At 37.8% G+C, this 26,242-nt stretch overlaps 1 protein-coding gene across 1 annotated transcript in view; it reads right to left on the reverse strand.

Annotated features, from left to right (window-relative positions):
• Positions 1-22,418, reverse strand: part of LOC136257268 (uncharacterized) — a 63,463-nt gene extending 41,045 nt beyond the window's left edge. Inside the window, exons 1-7 of the mRNA XM_066050360.1 lie at positions 21,911-22,418; positions 16,898-17,650; positions 16,652-16,760; positions 8,908-9,059; positions 8,270-8,396; positions 8,035-8,180; positions 92-185 (exon numbers count right to left, since the gene is read on the reverse strand). Of these exons, the coding sequence (XP_065906432.1) occupies positions 92-185; positions 8,035-8,180; positions 8,270-8,396; positions 8,908-9,059; positions 16,652-16,760; positions 16,898-17,650; positions 21,911-22,374 (1,845 nt within the window). The 5' untranslated portion in view covers positions 22,375-22,418. The remainder of the gene's footprint in view (positions 1-91; positions 186-8,034; positions 8,181-8,269; positions 8,397-8,907; positions 9,060-16,651; positions 16,761-16,897; positions 17,651-21,910) is intronic.
• Between the last annotated feature and the right edge of the window lie 3,824 nt (positions 22,419-26,242).

Below are 26,242 nucleotides of genomic sequence, written 5' to 3' on the forward strand. Positions count from 1 at the left end.
GTATGATTTATTGATTGGTAAGCTCAACCATACAAAACATACATACGTACATGTACCAGAAACACAAAACTACCACCAAAAATAAACTTACAGTTTGATTCATCAAAATAAAATCAACAGCTGGAGTTTGTACTGCTAGTGTTTGATCAGTTGAGTTCATATGACCAGTGTCAACATTGTCATTACTAAGCAACATATGATAATTAGATGAAAATCACATACGTATCAGTTTGCAAACACAAAATTACTGCATGCCCATGCATTATTACAGGAATTTGAGAACCCCACTGTGTGTAAAAATACACGATCTCATAATCCATCCATATAGAAAATTATTTATTTACTGTATATGTACGTGTGGCTCTCATAGACAGAAATAATCGCTCAACTGACTTTTTTTTTTAAATTTTTCAATGTGTATCCTCTAGTTTGGAAACTTTTTAGTTATAAGTATCTAATCCAAAACAGCCAAGCTGTAAAAAAAGTGTGCGGCCCTCAGAAAGGCTATGGTGAAAAAAGATGTGAAATCCAAGGTGGCGGCCAAGAAATGGCTGTGATGGTAGGTTAATGGTAAAAATTTTAATAATGACAATTCAGGTAAATTTTGTGAAGCGGCACAAAAATTCACCTGAATTGTCGTTATTAAAATTTTTACCATTAACCTACCATCACAGCCATTTCATGGCCGCCACCTTGGATTTCACATCTTTTTTCACCATAGCCTTTCTGAGGGCCGCACACTTTTTTTACAGCTTGGCTGTTTTGGATTAGATTTCATTTTTTTTTGTATTTGTATACCCCAAAGCCGGCCTATGGCCAGCTTTGGGACTTTTTTAACCTATGTTTTTTTTCTTTACTACAGGAAGAAGAAAAGATGAAGTAGATGTACTTTAAATATTTTATCAGTAAATGTACAAATTATATATATAATACATATGTGACCGGATTTGCGAAAAGGGGCCTTCCACACACATCCAATTTGCCAACTTTGACAATTGATAACTTCAGATTGGAAAGAGCTATTGTCTTGAAATTTGGGCAGTGGTGATTTCTTTGCAGCTGAACTCTCTACATGATGGTTTCTATGTAGCTGAACTCTCTACACGGTAATTTCTTCTAGCTGATCTCTCTACAGAGAGATTTGTTTGTAGCTGAACTATCTACAAGGTAACTTCTTCTAGCCAATCTCTCTACAGAGTGATCTGTTCGTAGCTGAATTCTGTACAGGTGATTTGTTTGCAGCTGAGCTCTTTACAAAATGGTTTCTTTGTAGCTGAACTCTCTACAAAGTAACTTCTTCTAACTGATCTTTCTACAGGGTGATTTGTTTGTAGCTGAACTATCTACAAGGTAATTTCTTCTAGCTGATCTCTCTACATGGTGATTTGTTTGTAGCTGAATTCTGTACAGGTGATTTGTTTGCAGCTGAGCTCTAAACAGAATGGTTTCTTTGTAGCTGAACTCTCTACAAGGTAACTTTTCCAGCTGATGTCTCTGCAAGGTGACTAGTTTGTAGCTGAACTCTCTACATGGTGGTTTCTTTGTAACTGAACTTTCTACAAGGTGACTTCTTCTAGCTGATCTTTCAATAGGGTGATTTGTTTGTAGCTTCACTCTCTACAAGGTAACTTCTTCTAACTGATCTCTCTACAGGGTGATTTGTTTGTAGCTGAATTCTGTACAGGTGATTTGTTTGCAGCTTAGCTCTTTACAAAATGGTTTCTTTGTAGCTGAACTCTCTACAAGGTAACTTCTTCTAACTGATCTTTCTACAGGGCAATTTGTTTGTGGCAGAATTTTATACAGGGTGATTTCTTTGTAGCTGAACTCTCTACATGGTGGTTTCTTTGTAGCTGAACGATCTACAAGGTAACTTCTTCTAGCTGATCTCTCTACAGGGTGATTTGTTTGTAGCTTAACAATCTACAAGGTAACTTCTTCTAGCTGATCTCTCTAGAGGGTGATTTATTTGTAGCTGAACTCTCTAAAAGGTAACTTCTTCTAACTGATCTTTCTACAGGGCAATTTGTTTGTGGCTGCATTTTCTACAGAGTGATTTCTTTGCAGCTGAACTCTCTACATGGTGGTTTCTTTGTAGCTGAACTCTCTACAAGGTAATTTCTTCTAGCTGATCTCTCTACATGGAGATCTGTTTGTAGCTGAACTCTCTACAAGGTAACTTCTTCTAACTGATCTTTCTACAGGGCAATTTGTTTGTGGCAGAATTTTCTACAGGGTGATTTCTTTGCAGCTGAACTCTCTACATGGTGGTTTCTTTGTAGCTGAACTCTCTACAAGGTAACTTCTTCTAGCTGATCTCTCTACAGGGTGATTTCTTTGTAGCTTAACGATCTACAAGGTAACTTCTTCTAGCTGATCTCTCTACAGGGTGATTTGTTTGTAGCTGAATTCTGTACAGGTCATTTGTTTGCAGCTGAGCTCTTTACAGAATGGTTTCTTTGTAGCTGAACTCTCTAATAGGTAACTTCTTATAACTGATCTTTCTACAGGGCAATTTGTTTGTGGCTGAATTTTCTTCAGGGTGATTTCTTTTCAGCTGAACTCTCTACTTGGTGGTTTCTTTGTAGCTGACCTATGTACAAGATAATTTCTTCTAGCTGACCTCTCTACAGGGTGATTTGTTTGTAGCTGAATTCTGTACAGGTGATTTGTTTGTAGCTGAGTTCTAAACAGAATGGTTTCTTTGTAGCTGAACTCTCTACAAGGTAACTTTTCTAGCTGATGTCTCTACAAGGTGACTAGTTTGTAGCTGAACTCTCTACATGGTGGTTTCTTTGTAACTGAACTCTCTACAAGGTGACCTCTTCTAGCTGATCTTTCTACAGGGTGATTTGTTTGAAGCTGAACTCTCTACAAGGTAACTTCTTCTAGCTGATCTCTCTACAGGGAGATTTGTTTGTAGCTGAACTCTCTACATGATGGTTTCTTTGTAGCTGAACTCTCTACAAGGTAACTTCTTCTAGCTAATCTCTCTACAGGGAGATTTGTTTGTAGCTGAATTCTGTACAGGTGATTTGTTTGTAGCTGAGTTCTAAACAGAATGGTTTCTTTGTAGCTGAACTCTCTACAAGGTAACTTTTCTAGCCGATGTCTCTACAAGGTGACTAGTTTGTAGCTGAACTCTCTACATGGTGGTTTCTTTGTAACTGAACTTTCTACAAGGTGACTTCTTCTAGCTGATCTTTCTACAGGATGATTTGTTTGTAGCTGAACTCTCTACAAGGTAACTTCTTCTAGCTGATCTCTCTACAGGGAGATTTGTTAGTAGCTGAACTCTCTACAGGTGATTTGTTTGAAGCTGAACTCTCTAAATGGTGGTTTCTTTGTAGCTGAACTATCTACAAGATAACTTCTTCTAGCTGATCTCTCTACATGGTGATTTGTTTGTAGCTGAATTCTGTATAGGTGATTTGTTTGCAGCTGAGCTCTTTAAATAATGGTTTCTTTGTAGCTGAACTCTCTCAATGTAACTTCTTCTAGCTGATGTCTCTACAAGGTCACTAGTTTGTAGCTGAGCTCTCTACATGGTGGTTTCTTTGTAACTGAACTCTCTACAAGGTGACCTCTTCTAGCTGATCTTTCTACAGGGTGATTTGTTTGAAACTGAACTCTCTACAAGGTAACTTCTTCTAGCTGATCTCTCTACAGGGAGATTTGTTTGTAGCTGAACTCTCTACATGATGGTTTCTTTGTAGCTGAACTCTCTACAAGGTAACTTCTTCTAGCTGATCTTTTTCACTGCATATTTGTTTGTAGCTGAGTTCTCTACAGGGTGATTTGTTTGCAGCTGAACTCTCTACATGGGAGTTTCATTGTAGCTGAACTCTCTACAATGTGACTTCTTCTAGCTGAACTCTCTACAGGGTGACTTGTTTCTAGCTGAACTCTCTACAGGTGATTTGTTTGTAGCTGAACTCTCTACATGGTGGTTTCTTTGTAGCTGAACTCTCTACAAGGTAACTTCTTCTAGCTGATCTTTTTCACTGCATATTTGTTTGTAGCTGAGTTCTATACAGGGTGATTTGTTTGCAGCTGAACTCTCTACATGGGAGTTTCATTGTAGCTGAACTCTCTACAATGTGACTTCTTCTAGCTGAACTCTCTACAGGGTGACTTGTTTCTAGCTGAACTCTCTACAGGTGATTTGTTTGCAGCTGAACTCTCTACATGGTGGTTTCTTTGTAGCTGAACTCTCTACAAGGTAACTTCTTCTAGCCGATCTTTCTACAAGGTGATTGAGTTTTTTGCAGCTGAACTCTTTACATGGTGGTTGCTTTGTAGCTGAACTCTCTAAAAGGTGACTTCTTCTAGCTGAACTCTCTACAGGATGATTTGTTTGCAGCTGGATTCTCTACGTGGTAGTTTCTTTGTAGCTGAACTCTCTACAATGTGACTTCTTCTAGCTGAACTCTCTACAGGGTGACTTGTTTCTAGCTGATCTCTCTACAGGGTGACTTGTTTCTAGCTGAATTCTCTACAGGTGATTTGTTTGCAGCTGAACTCTCTACATGGTGGTTTCTTTGTAGCTGAACTCTCTACAAGGTAACTTCTTCTAGCTGATCTTTCTACAGGGTGATTTGTTTGTAGCTGAATTCTCTACAGGGTGATTTATTTGCAGCTTAACTCTCTACAAGGTGACTTCTTCTAGCTGAACTCTCTACAGAGTGATTGATTTTTTTTGCAGCTGAACTCTCTACATGGTGGTTTCTTTGTAACTTAACTCTCTACAGGGTGATTTGTTTGTAGCTGAACTCTCTACAGGGTGATCTGTTCATAGCTGAACTCCCTATAAAGTAACTTCTTCTAGCTAATCTTTCTACAGGGCGATTTGTTTGTAGCTGAGTTCTCTACAGGGTGATTTGTTTGCAGCTGAACTCTACATGGTAGCTTCTTTGTAGCTCTACAATGTTACTTCTTCTAGCTGAACTCTCTACAAGGTGACTTGTTTCTAGCTGATCTCTCTACAGGGTGACTTGTTTCTAGCTGAACTCTCTACAGGTGATTTGTTTGCAGCTGAACTCTCTACATGATTGTTTCTTTGTAGCTGAACTCTCTACAAGGTAATTTCTTCTAGCTGATCTCTCTACAGGCCGATTTGTTTGTAGCTGAACTCTCTACATGATGGTTTCTTTGTAGCTGAACTCTCTACAAGGTGATTTCTTCTATAGCTGATCTTTCTACAGGGTGATTTGTTTGTAGTTAAACTCTCTACACGATAGATTCTTTGTAGCTGAACTCTCTACAAGGTGATTTCTTCTATAGCTGATCTTTCTACAGGGTGATTTGTTTGTACCTGAACTATCTACATGATGGTTTCTTTGTAGCTGAACTCTCTACAAGGTAACTTCTTCTAGCTGATCTCTCTACAGGACAATTTGTTTGTACCTGAACTCTCACATGATTGTTTCTTTGAAGCTGAACTCTCTACGAGGTGATTTCTTCTAGCTGATCTTTCTACAGGGTGATTTGTTTGTAGCAGAACTCTCTACAAGGAAACTTCTTCTAGCTGATCTCTCTACAGGGAGATTTGTTTGTAGCTGAACTCTCTATACATGATTTGTTTGCGGCTGAATTCTCTACATGATGGTTTCTTTGTAGCTGAACTCTCTACAAGGTAACTTCTTCTAGCTGATCTCTTTACAGGGTGAATTGTTTGTAGCAGAACGATCTACAAGGTAACTTCTTCTTACTTATCTCTCTACAGGGTGATTTGTTTGTAGCTGAACTTTTTACAAGGAAACCTCTTTTAACTGAGCTCTGTACAGGGTGAATTGTTTGTAGCTGAACTATCTACAAGGTAACTTCTTCTAGCTGATCTCTCTACAGGATGATTTGTTTGTAGCTGAACTATCTACAAGGTAACTTCTTCTAGCTGATCTCTCTACAGGGTGATTTGTTTGTAGCTGAATTCTGTATAGGTGATTTGTTTGCAGCTGAGCTCTTTACAGAATGGTTTCTTTGTAGCTGAACTCTCTACAAGGTAACTTCTTCTAGCTGATGTATCTACAGGGTCACTAGTTTGTAGCTGAATTCTCTACATGGTGGTTTCTTTGTAACTGAACTATCTACAAGGTGACATCTTCTAGCTGATCTTTCAACAGGGTGATTTGTTTGTATTTGAACTCTCTACAAGAAATCTTCTTCTAACTGATGTTTTAACAGGGTGAATTGTTTGTAGCTGAACTCTCTACAGGGTGATTTGTTTGTAGCTGATCTCTATACAGGTTACTTATTTCTAACTGATCTCTTTAATTCTGTTCAGGGTGACTGCTCTATTAGGATGACTGCTCTATTAGAGTATCTCGATCTCGCACTTGCTACACCAAGTTGGATTTCGTGTTATAACTCCGTGGATTTAAGTCTGATTCTTCTACACCATTGAAGAGCCTTTCTAAGATGATAACTCCATCTGTACAGCGATTTTGAAAGCATTACCCCAAGCGGTTTACCTGGTAGGCGTGGCAAGCATAATAATAATAATAATAATAAAATAAAAATATTAAAAATTAGCTAATCTCGATTGCGTAATTGTTACACACTGTTGATTTTTTCGCTGTATCTTCCTGGTTTTTAGCTCGATTTCTTTCAAACCACAAAAGGTTTGAGGTTCAATAGTTAACCTATTCACCCACCGATTTTCAGCTTCTTCCCATACGCGGTTTACCCTGTAGGCGTGACAACATATTGGTGTTATTTTTCGTGCATAATCGCTCATAACTCTTTGTCTGTTTATGGTATTCCAGCCAAAGTTGGTACCGAGATGCGCCTTTATACCCCCCTTCTGTGTGCCAAATTTCAAGGCAATCGGATAACGCGTTCGAGTTTTATAGCAGTTTTTGTAAGTGTGCGACAAGAAAAAGAAAAATAAGAAGAAGAAGAAGAAGAAGAAAAAAACGAAGAAACTCAGCCAATTTTTGAAGTCGCATATCTCGGGAACGCGCGAAGCGATTTCGCTCAAATTTGGAATGTAGAGTGCTGCAGTTGGGGGGCATGTCCACAGCAAAAATCGTCTTGTTTCATCAAGGAAGCACAGAGCTACGGAGGTGCGAAAATTGCGTTTTCTTTCTTCCTGTCAATATACTCACGGGTGTTACGCGCCGGCTTCTTGGGCCGCACGACACACTACCGTGTGTCTTGATTACGCGCCGGCTTCTTGGGCCGCACGACACACTACCGTGTGTCTTGATCCCCTGAATAAAGCTTACAGAACAACGACCTCATGCATGACATGACACCATGCACTTGCAGCACTGACATCTGAATCTTAAGGACACAAATATACTGTATACTACGCAAGCTATTGTAATTAATAAAAAAAAGATATTACAGAATATAAAGGTATTTTTTGGAATAATGTAATGATTCTTGACCAAATTAGTGTGGTCTTAATGACTTTTCAGTAATGCCACACTTCATAGTCTAAAGAAATTTTGGAGGGTTAAAGTAGCATCCAAAAGCTGATCTATTTGTCTCAGTCCATTATATTTTCTGATCTCACTTGTTTAACTATACTAGATATCATGGATAATAACATGTAAAATCATTTGTACAAGTATATGTATTGTTACCATTTGTAACAACTGCTATTTACATATTCTTGGTGCAGTTATGTTAATCAAGAAAACTGATTCAGTGATCAGTTATTCTGTACAATTGTTCTATATTAGTTGCATGGTAAATTCGGCCAAATTTCCTGTTTCGTATGCTGATTTGCCAAATTTAAGAAATACGGAACTTTCATCATTTATGGTACTGTACTTTTCAAAGAGGTTAATGGACTCTTCAGTACTTATTTAGTATACCAGTTTTTCTAATCAATTTCTAACACGCGTGTTTGTTCACTTTTTTATGATCTATGAACCAGCACATACTACATCAAAAGAAAGAATGGTACCAGAGTTAATATTTCACCTGAACACACATCCCAACTATCACATAGTGAAAATATGAAGTGGCCATTCCAATGAAAAATTGATATTTCCATGTATGAAAACATTCATAATGCAAACATACCTATAGAACAGAGATTCCCATCTTATTACATTTGCTTCATTAGAGAAGAAAGGTGAATTATTTGAGTACCAAGAACACAATGCTAGATTATTAGTGTAAACAGCAGATCCTATAATGGCTCTGTTTGCTGTAAAGTTTGTGGATACCTGTAACAGCATGTAATTCCATGAACATACATGATTATTAACAATGAGCCCATACGTATACTGAAAATGTGTACAGTATATTTATTCACCTGTTTTATTTCAGTTGGTGGTATGGTAGGATTTTCAAACTGTATGAAACAGAGCGGATTATAGAAGGTCTTCTCAAACACCAATGGAACAATTGATTTAGCATTACGAATGATGGAAGCTCCAGTCCTGTACAGATATCCACACAAGTACATACACAGAAACACGCAGACACAATGCACACACATCATACAGTAGAGTAGTACTGTATAGTTTCTTGTCCATAAATAGCACCAAAAAAACAGCCTCGCTCTTCCAGCATGTATTAAATTTGGATTAACTGCTAAAACCACTAAAAATGTCCCTGAAATTCAATCTTTTGACACCGATTTTGAACGTTTCTTGGGGTGTGGGTGGGGACATGAGCATGCCCCCACACCCCCCCAGAATTAACATACTTTGTGTGATGGACGTGCTTTGCACACCTCTACTACTCAATACATATTTTACCCCCCCCCCCTAACTTTAGCACACTTGTGTCTCCATGTATGTAGGTGATTAACTCACATTGCACACATTACTATGGGCAATTTTCGTATATATAACTAGCTATATTTTGAAACTCAAGCCTACTTACAAAAGCACAGTAGTGTGTACATACTGTATGTACGTAGCTAAAAATACAAAATATAATACATACTTTCCAGTGTTACCAATAAAGTCAATATTTGCTCCATGATACAAGAAAATTTGGCTGAATGATATTAGAATAATTGCACCTCCATTGACAGCTTCAGCATTGTTGTGAATAAATGTGGCTGGTCCACTAAATTTAATTGTAGTGCCAACCACCTGTAAAAAAAAAAAATTCCAATACACTGTATGTAATACATATCAGTGCATACTAAACTGTTATCATACTTTAGAATATGTGATCCAGTCTGACAAACAAGTCTTATTGCCCATGTCAGCATATTCAATTTTTCACCCAGGACATAAGGTTACATGAATAAACTATCTAATTCCACAATCAAAATCAGCTAGACATGAGTGGTCTGGTTTTGCTGGCTGCTTTTTCCAAGTCCAGTGGCGATCTGTACGTGCGGTGTGGGGCCTTAATGGAGCTCTGGTCAGCTTGGGGATGACTGTATGTGGCTGTACAGCTCTGTGGTATTGAATAAGTACCTTTGCTATGAATTTCCTTTCACTTTAACCAATTGTGAGGCCTCAATGGCCGAAAACATGGCCTAATTCATCCCTATGCCTTCCTTTTCAATTTTTGAAAACCATCTTGCCCGCCTTCCAGGCCCCTGCCTCCCACCCATTTGCAGCTCGGCTGATACAGTCAACCTCAGTTTAAAAACTATCTAAAATGGCGGGAAACTTAGTTGTTGGTTACTTGCACAGTGGATGCTGTGGAAGGTAAGGAATTGGTGCAAAACGTGTGAAAATTTGGTACACATAGCTTCGACCATTGGCAAGCTACAGCACACTAAATACTTAAAACCGACATTTCTCAATACTTTTAAATAGGCGATAAGCACAGTTTTCCCAGACTGGGTCACATATTTTATGCAATATTTCCTTTGATGTCTGAGTTTACCAAATCCAATAGAAACCTGTGGCGGAGTTACTAAAAATAGATAGAGTGTGGTCTCATCAGTGGTTGTTTACTACATTCATCAAACTAAAATTAGCAATGCCAAAAACGAAATGTTCTTTGACTATTAGCATACGTACTTTCTGAACAAGACAAAGTATCATTAGCATTCGGATAGTCTAGGAGTTCAATGTACCTATCTCATGGTGTGGCACTGACACAACTAGGTAAACTCAAAGGATACAAGTAAATCTCGATATTAGTATCCACAGTTTGCTAATAGCTTACTTTCTGGACAAGACAAGCATCATTCTAGCCCGGCATAGTAATTTGATACTAGCACTATCGTCACATAATGTTATAAATGTCACACTAGTGCAGTGAAACTGACATGATCAATTCAAGAGGCAATGACACTATCAACTCGACTTAAGGATAATTTCCAATGCTAGCATGCACAGTTTTCCCCACTCTTTCTTTACCTACTTCATTCAGAAATCTCTAAATCACTTATAATGGGCTGACACTGGTTTCTACTCTATTTAGAGTCCCTCAGGCAATGTGGACTTAGATACCCACAATTATCAATAATATTACCTCAACCTGCAACCTTAGTAATTACGTATGTGGGTAGCCTCACCCACATCGTCCTTGGATTTCTAATAACATAGAAACCTTGTTGGCCCATTCTCACAAATATTTCGAAAAATATAGATAACTTTAGCAGATCACAGCAAGGATAAACAGAAAAATTGAAGGGAATTAAATTTGGCGATTGGCACATTTTCACTGAAACCATCAAATTTAAATCTGTTGGCTAGCTACAAAGATCGAAAACACAAAAAATCCAATGGAAAACCTGTAAACCTACCCAGCCTATGCATATACTCTGATAAATATCTAGCCAGCATTGGAAGATGTACTAGATACTGAGTATCAGCTGCAGCCAGACATTTCCTATACTGTTCAGATTTTGTACACACCTGCAAAGTATTCTCCTACCAAGTGACTCTCCTACTGATGCACTCCACATGGCTACTGTAGCTACATTTGCATTCGTGGAAGCTCGGCCTTGTGATACTCAAAGCTATTGCCTGAGCTACCATTGGGCTTTCTGACACCATCTGAAATTCTGAAATGTGATCCATGCATGATTAGTGTGTGCCCCGTGAGTAACAGGCATCATAAAATGTAATTTTGTCAAAATAGACACGTTATTCAATTTGCCAAATATATTTTTTCCTATTAAATTTTCTGCTGTTACGGTATTATAATACATTGAAATAATGTCTCAATGTCACCTACTATTGGTAGAGCCCTAGCTTACTAAGCTTATGTACTTAAAACCACAAATATCTTCATGATTAGTCTATGACTATCTGTTCTAGCATAGCAATTATGTTTTATTACTAGCCAATTTAAATGCATTTATGACTAATAGCAATAAAGTATCTATTTCACGTAAATCTGTTTAATTTCTTAGTTGTCTAATCAACTCAAGATTGCTCCTCTGACCTGGGTAATTATTTACTGAATACAGAACAATAGGTTTATAGCAGAACCAGGAAGATCTCTTATCAAACAAAACAGTAATCCTGCCTGCCTGCCTAGTAAGCACAGAAAGCAGTGCATGATGCAATCACAATAACAAACTCACAGGTGTCCTTTTAACTTCGAATTCAATTGCATCTTTTCATGCAAGAAAACCATAACAAGGTGTATATTTTCCCTATCGACACTTTCCTTAAGGTGGCGTTCAAATGGATATCAAGAGCCCTTATCAATAGAAACTTTGTAACCTATGATGCCACTGTTGTGTAATAATAACCCACAAATATGCATAGTGTATTAGCAATGCTGGCACAACTTAATTGTACTAGCATAATAATGATGGTGGTGATAATCCTTGCTGAGGTGTTTAACGTGTAGAATATACATTGTAACAATCCCTCAGAACAAGCTCCTGTTGAATAAAAATCCTCACAGAATGCTACTATATGTTGAACACGCCACTATGAAATCCGCATTGATTGTGTAACTGCACAATCAAGCACCTGTTTTTCCCACAACAGTTTGTCGTAACAGGCCAAGCTTTTAAATGTTAGTCATGGACAGATTTAGGAATGTTCCCTCGTATATCCATCATGCTATGGTTAGGTGTATTAGCAGTAAAGCTGCTTTTCCAAGCTTGGTGTGAGTTTTGTGAGCTCTGTAGCCAGTGTTGACCATAATATGCAGGAAACGAACATTACTAAGAATTACTGATTTTCAAAGGGGGGACAATTATCACTTGGCGTTTGTTTATAAACTTGCTTAAGTAATATTATAAAAGTCTTATAACACTAGTATTTAAAAAAATTGCTAATTTAAAAATGAAGTATATAGGGATCAATGCAATAAAAAGTAGTAAAACAAGAGATGAATGATGGTAGCTATTATAGCATAGCTTTGTGGGAAGTCCCTACTTTGGCATTGAACAAAACAATTGTTATAATAGCTAATGTGCCAAAGTAGGGACTTTCTCACCGAGCTACTGTATGCTGTAATACCATCATTCATCGCTTGTTTCACTACTTTTTATTGCATAGATCCCTACTTCATTTTTAAATTTAAAATACTAATTTGTTTAGCTTTTTGTTGTAGTACATCTACAGTGTAACTTGTGACTATTCTATTAGAATATCACACATGAATGTTGTATTAGAGTGACTGTTGTATTAGTAAGAGTATCGTGAGAGAGCAAGCTAGACCAATAAGGGATGAGGTCATCTTGTTTACTGTTAAGTAAATAGCTAGATTATCAAGTATCACTATTAGTCTACCTAGATCTTTATTTGCTGGGTGTGGTTGTAAAACCTATCGCAAACGGTATCCCAATTGCGAAGTTGCAGATATCTAGCTAGTACGGTATATCTCTAATAGCAGTGCCAGGACTGAAGCACTTCTGAAATCCAGCTCTCAAATAATTCTGTGGCATCTAAATATGCAGCTGAAAGAAAGTGTTGATACGGAATAATAATGTCTCACTAAGATTGAAGAAGAAGACTGATTGAAGATAAAAGACAGGACAAGGCACAGAGGACCTACACTTGTCAGAACCCCAAAAGTGGTGAGCTTGTTATTATGATATAAAATGGTGGCCATGCACTGCTTCATTTGGCCTCTATCCTTGCAACTATGGTCAGTCAGGCAGTCAGTCTAAAACTGAAGTTTTGGTGATTTTTAAAAAATTCTATATCCAGCTACCTGTAAGTGTTTTGCTGTATTATATGGACTTATTACTATTCCGTAAAGGTGACTTTCATCTTGTAATATGTCTCTAGGATGATTATTGAAAGCAGAATTTTTGGCGGCGCATGAAATTTTCAGGAGATCCCTACATAAACGGTACTACTGTACCATTTGATACAGTAGTTTGTAGATGAAATGGTCTTCTTTATACAGCAGGAACATAGGTCCATGCTTCCTTGTTGGTAAAATTCCCCTGAGCTCTGTGTAGAGAAAGATAAAGCACTTCAAAAATGTTAATAACAATACTGGAAGACTGCTGACAACTGCTTCACCACCATGTCACCTTAATTTAAGGAGCAATGATCAGAACATGCTGCTACACCCTCATTCAGAGAGGATTATAACTAGTCTTCGCTGATATGACATTATGTCAGATCAAAGTCAAAGTTGATCTGACATGATCTGACATTGTATGGCAATACTTAGCAGCATGCATGAGCGTGCCAAGTTGGGGCATACCCCCTGAAAACAATTGGATTTTCAAAGCTTGGATGTGAGTATTTTGATACCCCAAAACTCCTTCAGCAGCCATGCACTGCATCATTGTTAAGCCATATACACAATAAATCTGTAATAATAACATTAGCTATGATGATTTGATATGAAATTATCCAATGTGATGTTTTGTGACATGTATCTATATCAGTTATGGTTTTAACTGCAGGACATTTAAAACCCCTTTAGAAGCCACTGAAATAGTGCAAGGCGGTGGCACTCCAATATATCCTGTACTCCAATCTTTGTCCTCGGTCAAAGTGGTCAAACTTGAAAAATAAACCTTCACCTTTGACTTTTAATAAAAATTGCACTTGACCCTTGACCGAATTTCTGTATATTTTAGTAAAATTATGTTCACGTTGCTATTCTAAAAAGTACCGATTGTGGTATACACTTTACAAATCACACTTGTCCTTTGACCAGCTGCAAAATTCTAACTTGACATTTGACTTTCACTTTGACTGAGGACGAAGGTAGGAGTACAGGATATATTGGAGTGCCACCCCCTTGTAGTGTGTGAGCATGTGGTAGAACGGTGCAGATTGGACTTCATTGTAAGGTGCAGGTTCGATTCCCGAAGTCAGACAACTTTTTTCTCACTTTTCTGAACCTTTTAGGTACACCTTTTAAAAACCTATTTGACGGCTCTATTAGAGTTGCTGACTGTTCTATTAGAGTATATCAATTTTTTTAGCAGCCGGCCATCCTTGACCGGTTCAGTAAGTAATTGGGCAGTCTTCGAGCTAATTGGTCGGTAAATGTCTGATGGCCGACCGTTATAATCCACTCTGCCCTCATTAGAATTGGGTGACAACCATTCTTAATGACCTAGCTACAATCAGTTGTAAGCAAGACACTACATTGAACCATGCCTTTTAATATATTGTGTATATCACATCCATGAGAACAAGATACTCTGATAAAGCAGTCACAGCCACACCTGTTTATCACACTGTAGCCATACTTCTATAACAGAAAGTAAACAGACTAGTGCAATTACTTTTAAAATGAAGTAGGATTTTAGCAATATAAAGTATAGAATATATAGTTAAACAACATAATATATGTGATAGATGGTAGGCTAGTCTACATGTATGTGGGAAAATCCTTACTTTGCCATTGAAAAATGATGGTAATATTCCAATGTAGAGATTTTTTCAAGACATATAGATTAACTACAGCTGTACTAACATTCATATTTCTTATTTCACTACTTTTTTGTCATCAGAACCTACTTCACCTTTAAACAGATTTTTAATTACACTACGTATATACAGTAGCTACATAACAGCTAATTTCAGATGGTTTGTCCTACTGCACACATTGAAGCACTTTCAGTGCAACCTGCTGCAATGGAATTTGTGACCAAATTTTGTACAATCAGCCGTATGGGCACTAAAAATTAATATTTAATGATCAAATAACAAACTTTATACTGAAAATCAACTTGCTAATGATTGTAAGCCATTCTCAATTATGTACTGTAAGAAAATTCTTAAAATATTTTTAAAGCTGTGCACTGCACTTATTAGCAATCCACTAAACCTGAAAATTCTATTATTTCATGTGCACCCATATGGATGATTTTCCAAAATTTGGTCACATTTTCAATTCACTTAGACTTGCATAATGTTATAGTTAAAGTTTTTAAAATGAAAACCTATTCATCTTGGCAAATACACTGTAAAGAAAAGACAACCATTATTTGTTACACACACTTAACAAAAATCTGAGTATAGTACACAGCTATTTAATAATAAGTATCTTATATTTTATAGTTATAACATGCTTATGAGGGATATGACAGAAATATATGCACAAGTGCCTGCAGGGCATGAGTGTGTATATTTTGTCATACCCTGAGTAATCGTGTTATAAATATATTCTACACCCCAGTAGATGAAATGATTATAGATAGCAAGTTATAATAAAACAGCACCTGTTGAAAATCAAAATGAGTAGACATCTATGATGGATTAGATGTTTTAAATTCTTTAGCAGTGCCATGCCCATCTACATACTCGCGATTAGTGAAGGAAACAAGAGATCATGAAAATTGCTGAGGTGAATAATTTTTGGTTGATTTAGGTGCTTGTTATTAGAGATTTATTTACCATTTAGATAAGGATTTCACGGAATGTGTGAAGTTACACCATATATGGTAAGCATAGCTATATATATATCACACTGTGAAAAGCGCTGTGCTGTGGTATATAACTGATATACTACGGCAAACTGTGGCATATAAGTAAATGTACCACACTTTGTAGATGCATGTGACTGAATTTGACAAAACTTGGCTTCGACGCACAAAGCTTCGTTAGGAGTAATCATTATGTAGTAACTTCCCAGTGCCTACAGCTGTGCAAACAAAATTTGCACCAATTATTCATCTATTTACTAGCTATCACTGTGTGGGTTATAAGTTTCTGATACCAAAAATATGCCACATTTTGGGCAGTTTTTTTGAGTAGGTAATAATATCACAAGTGGTAGTAATAGGAGTGGTGGGTGGTGGGTGGTGGGTGGGTATAGGAGTATAAAATGGAGCAAGAAGATGAATGGAATGCAGAGGCCAAGTTTGGGCCCTTCATGGTCCTCCATGGCCCTAAAATCGATTGAGAACACTATTGGCTAACTCTCTGTGAAGTCCCAGCTCACTACACACCATTATAACAAAGCCATGGCCAGTTAATGGCACCAATCTTCCACTCGTGGCTTTGACAGGGTCAGAAGAAAGCTGCTGCAGAAACCAGACTTGCCAGTCCTGAAGGAAATACAGAGTGGAATATGATAGTGTATTAGACCAGCAATCCATTCTCTGGTAAAAACCGAAGTTTGATTTTGTGTGTGTGGAAGCCGGGTTATATAAAAACCGGTCACATAATTTCCTTACACACATTGCAAACTTTAGTGCCTTGAACAATATCTGATGGTACACTGTAACAATCACTGTACATTTAGTAATGACTCCAGCATAAAAGCTATTGCTATTCTTCCTTAAGTTATATTTTAAGGTGAGAATTATTAGCTATCTAAGTAATATAGTGCTTACCCTTACTGCTGTTCCCCTTTGGTTACTAAATGTCACATTATCAAGTCTTGCACTACGATAATAGAGACTAACAGCAGCACCATCAGCACCAAAGTTATCATCAAACACACTAGACAATACACAAGACATAAAGTGCTGCAAATTATTAAAACAATATTATAGTGAATGTGTAAAAAAATGTAATGAAAGACAAAGAAGCTACTGCACGCTGTACATTTATCACATAATCTGATGCACAATTCTCACCAGTGCACAAACTCCACTGGGATTTGATTTTGTCTGTTACCATAGCGATTAGATGATATAACTTCTGCTGCACCACCATGATGTACAGCTAAGTTGGAATGAAACCCACATCTTTCAAATCTCACAGAAGTACCTCCCAAACCACGAAATGATGGTAACAAGAATATGCCTCCACCAATACTGTTAGCAAAGTTGTTTGCAAATGTACAGTTGTACAAAATAGTACTTTGAAAGAAATTCGTCAGCGCAAGTACATAACTTACAAAACACAAACCACCTCCAAAATCAGCTGAATTCATTCTGAAAATATTGTTTCCAAACATATATGTCTGGTTTAAAGTAATCACACTAATAAAAATGTAAGCACCTCCTCCAAGTACATCAGCAAAGTTGTTTACAAACACACTGTTATTAACAGTACAGTTGAATTCACCAGTGATATTTACTGGTATGGATAAACCTCCACCTCGTCCACTGAAAGTGCCCCTTGCCAGTGCACCATTCAGGGATGCTAGTAGATGTGAAGGTGGAGCAGCATGATTATAGGTAAAGTTGCAATCAGTTACTAGGATATCAACTGTGCTTAGAGACAGAGTTGCAAGTTTAATGTTGTGACCTATTGAAAGACCTCCTGCATTCCCCTGAAATGGTTTTCTAGTAAAAAAGCTACTGGAGGTATTGTTTAAAAATGTACAGTTCTTTACTATGACTTTTGGTGAATTTAAAATGTTCACAGCACCATGTTCATGATTTCTAAAATGAAAATGAAATAAATAAGAACAAATTGATTACATATGTATCATGTTGTACACTACTGCATGTTAGAAAGGTTCGTACTTTCACACACAAATTATATTGACCACACTCACGATACTTCCATGGTGCTTTGGCAGTATTGATTAGGTACTGTATAATCAAGCCCAAGAGTGCCATCAGTGTGACCTGAAGTGTTTTTTAATACTGAATGACTGATTGACAGACTGACTGACTTACTGATTGACTTACTGACGCATTCAGATAATCCACTATTGGCTAAGGTTACAGGCTTGGTTTATTACAACAGTGTTGCTTCAACAAGACAGGTATCTTTGGCATACTGCAGTATGTACAGTGCAATGCACACAACAGAGACTTCATCTTATTTTTTTATTGACTGCACAAGCTGTCAATTTGTGGTAGCACATAATGGTTTCCCTGTGCTGACTACAATGCGTCATCACTTTCTAATTTCTACTATCCTTAACCCTTAAACCCACAAAGAACTTTTAGACTATGAGCGTTTACACGATACAGCATGCATGACAATATTAGATGGGATAACGTAATTCTTATAGCCTAAACTACACATTGATTGAAAGTCTGTTCACTGGGCTAATCAAAGAAGCTTAATATAAGATATAATGAACACTGTGATTGCTGCAGCTTACTTGTTACAAAGTGACAAACAACAGTGACTTGTGTTTCTGGTTTCAAAATTCTTGCCACACATTTAATTTTGATTGTAGATGTAAGTCATACATGCTATATGGCTTGATAGAAAATTTAATGGTGAAGCAAACAGAACTTGTTACAAGTTGAACCATCAAGTTATGGATCATATAAGGTACGAGTGTAAAGGGTTTGTGTTTTATCTTACTAAAAGGATACTGATGGAGCTATAGTGGCCTCACCATTGACTTAAGCATTAGGGTATAACCCTAGGTATCATTTTAATCCTTGTTACTTGTGGTAGAATGACATAAATTACATAGTCACAGGACAGACGCTTCAAAAGATACAGTGCTTTGTGCAAGGCACGCACATTTATTACGTTTAGACCCAGTTTCCTGGACTATGTGGGTTTAAGGGACAAATGAGCATTTGAACTTTAAATTCCAAATTTTTGTTCATATTGTTTTGCTAAATATCAGTATAGAAATGCATACAAAAGTAACAAAACTGATTTTGTAATACAGTATAATACAGATAGAGATTTTAGGCTTTTAAGCAGTACAAAGTAATCCCTATTATTTTATGATATGAAAAATTAGTGAACTCTTTCACTCCAGGACTATTTCCATGGTTGTGTTCTGTAAATCATTCCCACATAGTACAATGAAACTGTACTATTACACAAGTACACAAAACATTTGGAATTTTCAACTAGAGTAGGGACCATAGCACATCGATAAAAAGTACTGAAACAAGCTGGAGTAGTGCATGATATTAAATCACAGTAAAACAATAAGAAGTGCTATATCTGATTCCCTACTGTGCTCAAGATACCATAATGGAAATGCACAGTAGGGATATTAACACTTCTTGTTGTTTTACTGTGATTTAATATCGTGCACTACTCCAGCTTGTTTCAGTACTTTTATCAATGTGCTATGGTCCCTACTTTAGTTGAAAATTCCATTTTTTTTGCATACTTGTTTGTTAATTTTTATTGCAAAAAATATTATGACAGTAATGGACACAGTACATGTGACTGGATCTGGGAAAACCAATCTTATTGTCTATGTTAGCAGATTAGATTGTTCACCAAGAACACAAAACTACATGAATAAACTATCAAATTTCACAATCAAAATCAGCTACTAGACTTTAGTGGTCTGCTTTTGCTGGCTGATTTCCTCAAGACCAGTGGCAATCCATACGTGTGGTTTAGGGTCTTAATGGAGCTCTGGTTATGGTTGTATGTGGCAGTACAGCTCCGTGGTGTTGAATAAAGACCTGTGCTGTAATTATCCTTTTATTTAAGCCTGTTTTGAGACCAGGAAGGCCCATAACTTGGCCTAGTTCATCCCTACTCCTTCCTCTTCAATTTTTAATAGATGCTCTTGAAGGTACAGAACTGTTGTAAATTGTGTGAAAAATTGGTACACATAGCTTCAACCGTTGGTGAGTTCCAACACACTAAAGTTTATAGCTCAAGAATTACTGACATATTAAATATTTTAGGTTGAAAGGCAGACATATCTCCTCTCTTTAGCGAACTCAAACTGTTACCCAGCACCTTTGTACCTCTAAAAGTAATTAGTAAGATTTCACAATCTTCTGCAATGGCCTAAATAGTAAAATTCAACAGTGACTACTACTGAGAGGCAGGGGAGTATCTAGCCCAAACATGATGCCCGGGCAAGCCCATTTACCTGTACACCTGGTCCAGTGAACAATCTGTGTGGGTTCATACGTGCATTCATCAAATTGTTGTTTTCAAGTGCATGGCATGGCTAGCTACAGTTATTAACTCTTATCTGTATGCATATAATAGCTCATCAGTCTGCAATCACTCCATACTAGTCTCTAGCTACGATGCATGTAATCGATTGTGGGACTGCAGCATCACGTGCCATACAAAAGGATACTTCCAACTCATAATGAACAATGCTATTGAACTGATAGATTTCTTGTACTGACTTGTACTTGTGTGGATCACAAAACCATCATGACACTGGTTCATCTACGTACTCACTAGGGGCATCCATTCCCTGCAACCACCCGCCAACTCTACCACGCCCTGCTGAGTGGTCCTACAAAGTATCGTCAGCAGTTCTCTCACGTTATTCCCTTGACATTCCTTCGTCGTAGTTGTATCGCAATAAATCCGGGCGCTGACTATTCAGAATTAGACCACTACCTGCTGAAATCAAGTAGCCAAACAGCTAGTCGTTTTCAACTTCACGCGGTCTAACTATCATCACTTAGATGAGACTACAAATTGGCACTATTCACTAGATTTTGGGTGGGCATATCTCTGTTTTTCAGATTTAAATATAGCAACTCGTAATCTACGGGGCTATTATTAGAAATCAGACTCTTAATTAAACACGCAGCGCTTATTTTCCATGCAAGAATTCGCTGCAAACGTTCGCTACAGTCAATGGTGGATAGATTTGTAATTACTGAATTGTGAGCAGTGTATTTTCATGCGTGGCTGCCACGCCAGAAGATTTTCTGATGCCCGGGCAAGATGAGCTGATGCCTGGGCAAATGCCCGGGTATGCCCGGGTGTAGATACGTCACTGCTGAGAGGTGATTATATGCTGCTATGTGTATTCATCAGCTATAACAGATTGTAGCTAGCTATATACTATATACTAGCTACTCAGAGTGCCCTCCCTTTTTTAATGGTGTGGATCTGAACTTGTTTGTGCCTCTCCTAGAGATGCAACAATATATCGATATATCGTGTATCGTATCGTTTTAAGACAATATTGCTGTATCGAGACAAAGTCAAACCATATCAATATATCACGTATCGGGATATATCAACATATCATAGCTTGTTAACATGGCTGACAATCAAATTATTGTACATTGTAGTTCAATTGAGTAGTATGTAATGCTTCTCAAAGAAAAATCACCTCAATTATTTCTCAAAAAAAAACAACATTAAAAAGCAACATAGACCATTGCTTAGACTCCACTTTGTATCGCACAATATATTGCTGTATCGTGATACACCAGAGGCAATATATCAATATGTCTATACACTGTATCATTGCATCTCTAGCCTCTCCCCTTGCCAGCTCCCTGATTGAGTCATCCAGGTCAACTGGCAGTTTAAAGATGGTGGAAGGCATGCTCTTTCAATCATCATTGTCAACAAGCTTAGGACTATTTACACCAGTACTCAAACCATGCATGATGCACAAAATATATGAGAGTCTAATTCAAGCAAAATATCTTTGTTATTAACTGCTCAGACATTTACCTTGTGTAGCTGCTCTACTGTACTTCAAAGCATATATTATGGCTTATTTGTATTTGAGAGTCATGTCAGTGTTTGCTAATAATTATACTGTATTATTATGTGTATCACTTTCAGGTCTGTTATATCACAATTTAATAAAGAATTACAATAATATTAGTTATGCAATGGTTTCAAAAAAAAACTTTCCCAAAAGACATAATGTCTAGTTGCTATTATTGACAATTAATTGATAGTGAAGCCACATACATGTAACTAGTTAAAAACTACAAAAGCTACATAGCTACTGAGCATAGTATTACACACAAAACACTCACATGAATACACAGTTTAATATCATCACCACAGCTACTTCTTCTATCAGGATGGGTACTGGACACTTATTGAATGCCAAGCCATCAAACAGTACTAACGATGCGCGTAATATTGGCTGTACAATGTTTCTGAGTGTATTCAAATCAGTCACATTAGCTGCACAATTAATGTCAATTGTCCCATCCCCCATGACTATCAACTTTGTAGCGTTGATCCTCATTAGCTGTACTATGTCCAGTGTAAACTCGTTCCCAGTCAGTGATAACTGAATGCACATCTGAGTTTGGCTATCATATGAGATAACATTTTGGAAAAAACGATCGAGCTGCAATTGATCGTTAATGGACTCCACGATCGTGTTTACATTATCCGAGTCAGGGCATTCGTTGAGCGATGACACGTTTGGTAAACTGAAATATAGCAAAACAATTGACGGGAAGAGGTGTATTTCTCTCAAAACCTTCATTTTCAACAAAAACAAAATTCAACTTTGAAAGCGCGTCAACGTTTTCTACGTCATCAAAGTTTTTTTTTTTTTTTTTTGGTTCCGGCAGTCCGAGGGTAGTCTGGCGCGGCCGCCCCTTCGCAAAACAGGAAGGGTCTGGAGACTCTAGCATTGTGTACTTGTGCGAATTTACCGAAAACTGGTGCGTCCAATCAAATCGCTTGCCTGCTCATTTAGTGACGTGTATCCATTTTGCCTAACTTGATAGGCGGCAAACTATGGCTTCTGTTTTTCTTGCCTATAGAGCGTATTCACGTGACGTCACAAATGCGGCGTTTATTTAAGACACTTGCGGCGTTTATTTGAGACGTGTGGATAAAGCCCCAATGGTGCAATAGAAAATAATTGCGTATTCGTTCTTTCTAACAGACCTTGTATAGGAGCAGCTATTTCGTGATTATGTGGTAACCACCTATGAATGGGTAACAACATACTAGAAGCATGAACTCGTAGCTGGTCTACTTCCTGATGTAGCAGTGGAACGCTTCATCTTGTGTAGCGACTCGGCGGGCTCCATGGTAATTTTTTCAGAAACTATACTAATTACACTCATATCCTTGTAGTACTTTATTCTCCATTGATAGGCGACTACCAAACTACCATTAAGTGGTTGTTCAGTGAATTTGTGATGGTGAAAAGAAGCGCGGAAGAATTGTTTCGTTTTGGCCCGTAGTTTGTTGACACCAGACGTAGAGAGAAAATCAATTCGTGGCAGTATGGCAACGGTCTATTAATGGATAATGACATGCTAGAAGCACAATGGAGTAGCTGGTCTACTTTTTGAAATATTCACCACAGTACCCGCCATATCGTGACGTGCGTGGGCGAGCAGATGCGGCGTTCTATTGCTATATCAGAAAGTAGACCAGCTACGAAGTTGTACTTCTAGTATGCTATTGCCCATCTATTGGTGATTACCACATAGCCACGAATTGGCTGCTGCTGTACCAGGTCTGGTGGAAAGAACGAAAACGTGATATTTTTGTATTGTATCATTGGGCTTCTTACCACACGTATTTTAAGCGCCTCGTCTGTAATTTCTTCGTGAATACGCTCTATAGGGTCTTGTCCAATTAGAGCAACTTATCGTGAAGGAATAAGGATGCCGGGCATGTTAAAAAGTACAAAGAGTACGTTAAGATGTCTTGTAAGTTAGAAGCGGTGAGTTTTTTGAGCGTTCCACTGGTTATGAATATCGCAATGACTAACGATAATCACGGGTGCAATCTAATTACAGAAAAGGTTAAGCCTAGTATTGGCCCTTTAGAGAAGACTGATGGCTCTTCCACTACCAGTGATGAGGAAATTACTGATGTTCTCAGGCCAGAGATATTTTGAGTCAACTTTTACTCAAGAAGATCTATCGTATATTCGAGCGCCTCCTTTTAGATATGAAGAATCTATATGTGATGTCAACATATCTGAGTCTATTGTATTGGAGAAATTGAGTACTCTGAAAGATAATAAGGCTCCTGGTCCAGATAGCATCCATTCTTATGTCCTCAAGGCTTGTGCCCATACACTTTGCACTCCTTTAACCATGCTATCCATCAGTCCTTGACTAGTGGAGATCTCCCTTGCGAATGGAAGAAAGCCCACGTAATACCGGTATATAAGAAAGGTTCTAAGATTAAGGCTACCAACTACAGACCAATCAGTCTGACATCTACTGTGGTTAAAATTTTAGAATCTATTATTCGTACGGAATTATTTGACTTTCTTTTAGAAAATAACATTCTTAACCATCAGCAACATGGTTTTGTGTGCAACAAGTCATGTTTAACTAATTGGTTGGAAACCTTTGAAGACTGGACAAGTGCGGTGGACCAGGGTTATGGGGTTGATGTGGTATACCTGGATTACAGTAAGGCATTTGACTCTGTACCACATCGTAGATTGATTTCTAAACTTGAAGCATACGGTGTGCGTGGAAACTTGTCCCTGTGGTTATCCAATTTTCTCACAAATTGTTTTCAGAGAGTAGTGGTTAATGGGTCTCAGTCAGATTGGGTTAATGTTCAGAGTGGAGTACCTCAAGGTTCAGTCTTGGGTCCCTTGTTATTTATACTGTATGTCAACGATGTGCCTGACCTCATTGAGAGTAATTTGAAGATGTTTGCAGATGACACCAAGATATACTCGGTCATTAAATCTTTTCATGACAGCCTTAAACTACAACATGATATCAACAAGTTAATGCAATGGTCAAGTGTTTAGTTGCTTAGATTTAACGCAGCCAAATGCAAAGTAATGCAGATTGGTAACTCTCTTCCTGCATCATACACCATGTACGATGGCACTACAAATGTATCTACTGACCTAGAACTAGTGAACGAGGAGAAGGACCTTGGAGTGTGGTGCACAAGTGATCTCAAGCCATCTCTACACTGTTAAAAAGCTGCAGTCAAGGCTACACAGGTTCTTGGGCTTATTAGGCGATCTTTTAGAATTGACTCTACTGATATGTTTATATTTCTGTATAAGATGTATGTTCGACCGCATTTGGAATATTGTGTGCAATCTTGGAGTCCGTACTTGGCCAGAGACATCAACACCCTTGAAAAGGTTCAGAGACGTGCAACTAAACACCTTCGCGGATTAGCCCACTTCACTTATGAAAGCCGTCTTGAAATTCTGGATCTCTATTCTCTGTATTGCAGACGTCAAAGGGGTGATATGATTGAAACATATAAGATACTTAAATGACATTATGACTTGGACCCATCTACATTTTTTACTTTAAATACTGCTACCACCAGGGGCCACTCTCTTAAGCTTTTTAAAGAAAGATCAAGATTACTTGTTAGGCAGAACTTTTTTACAAATAGAATAGTCAATCTATGGAACTCCTTACCTGACTTTATCATTTCAGCGCCAATAGTTGCAACCTTCAAGCTGCGCTTGGATAATTTTTGGAAGCACTCTAGATATGGGCACCTTCAAAGGCCTGCGGCCTAGCCAGGCAAGTTAGCTTGCCTTGGCATCTACAAGCCCATTAAATAATAATAATAAAACCACGTCTCTCCCACTAATTACATTCCATTCGCACAAGTACACTATGCAAGAGTCTCCAGACCCTTCCTGTTTGCGAAGAGGCGGCCGCGCCAGACTAGTCCGTGGGTGGCGGATTTACAGCCGGTACAGTACCCCCTATTTTAAACTGGAAATTTTATTCTTACTGTTAAACAATCTTTTCAACTGTAATCTGTGTTCTAGCATTCATTACACGCCTTACATGGCTTCTATATGCCAGCTGAGCTGCGTGTGGCTTCCATAATTAACCATAGTGCTTTGATTAACGACTGATATAGCCCATTGAGGTCCACTTTAATGATGCATGAATATAGACAGTGGTTTTCTCTCTTTCTCTAAGGCTTCTACTATTCTACATACAGTATCTTAATAAGGCCAACCATGACCACACTGCATTGAGAGCTACTATATATTTTGATTAATTCCAATCGTAATTCGTTAAATATTTTCTAATAAGAGCCTGGAATAGCAATGATGAACACCAGACTGGATGGACACTGCGACTGATAGACTTTTAACTATAACTAGGAATTCCAGTATCCGAGATTTTTTAATAAAAAAATCTCCGTATATTCCCCAATAGAACCCTGGCACAAAATAACAACTCTTGTTTAACTTGGGATTGCTCCGTCGTCCGAGCTCCAATGAGGATGAAAATCGCTGTGGAGTTTGTCCACACGCTGATAATCATGAAACTCGTAGTTTTATCGTGCGCGTTACGTATAAGTAAGTTTTGTGTTGTTTTGTAATCTTTTCAAGCCTTGTAATGTATGTAGAATACTTTAAAACTTTAAAA

Source organism: Dysidea avara, chromosome 6, assembly GCF_963678975.1.
Source record: "Dysidea avara chromosome 6, odDysAvar1.4, whole genome shotgun sequence".
Lineage (NCBI taxonomy): Eukaryota > Metazoa > Porifera > Demospongiae > Dictyoceratida > Dysideidae > Dysidea > Dysidea avara.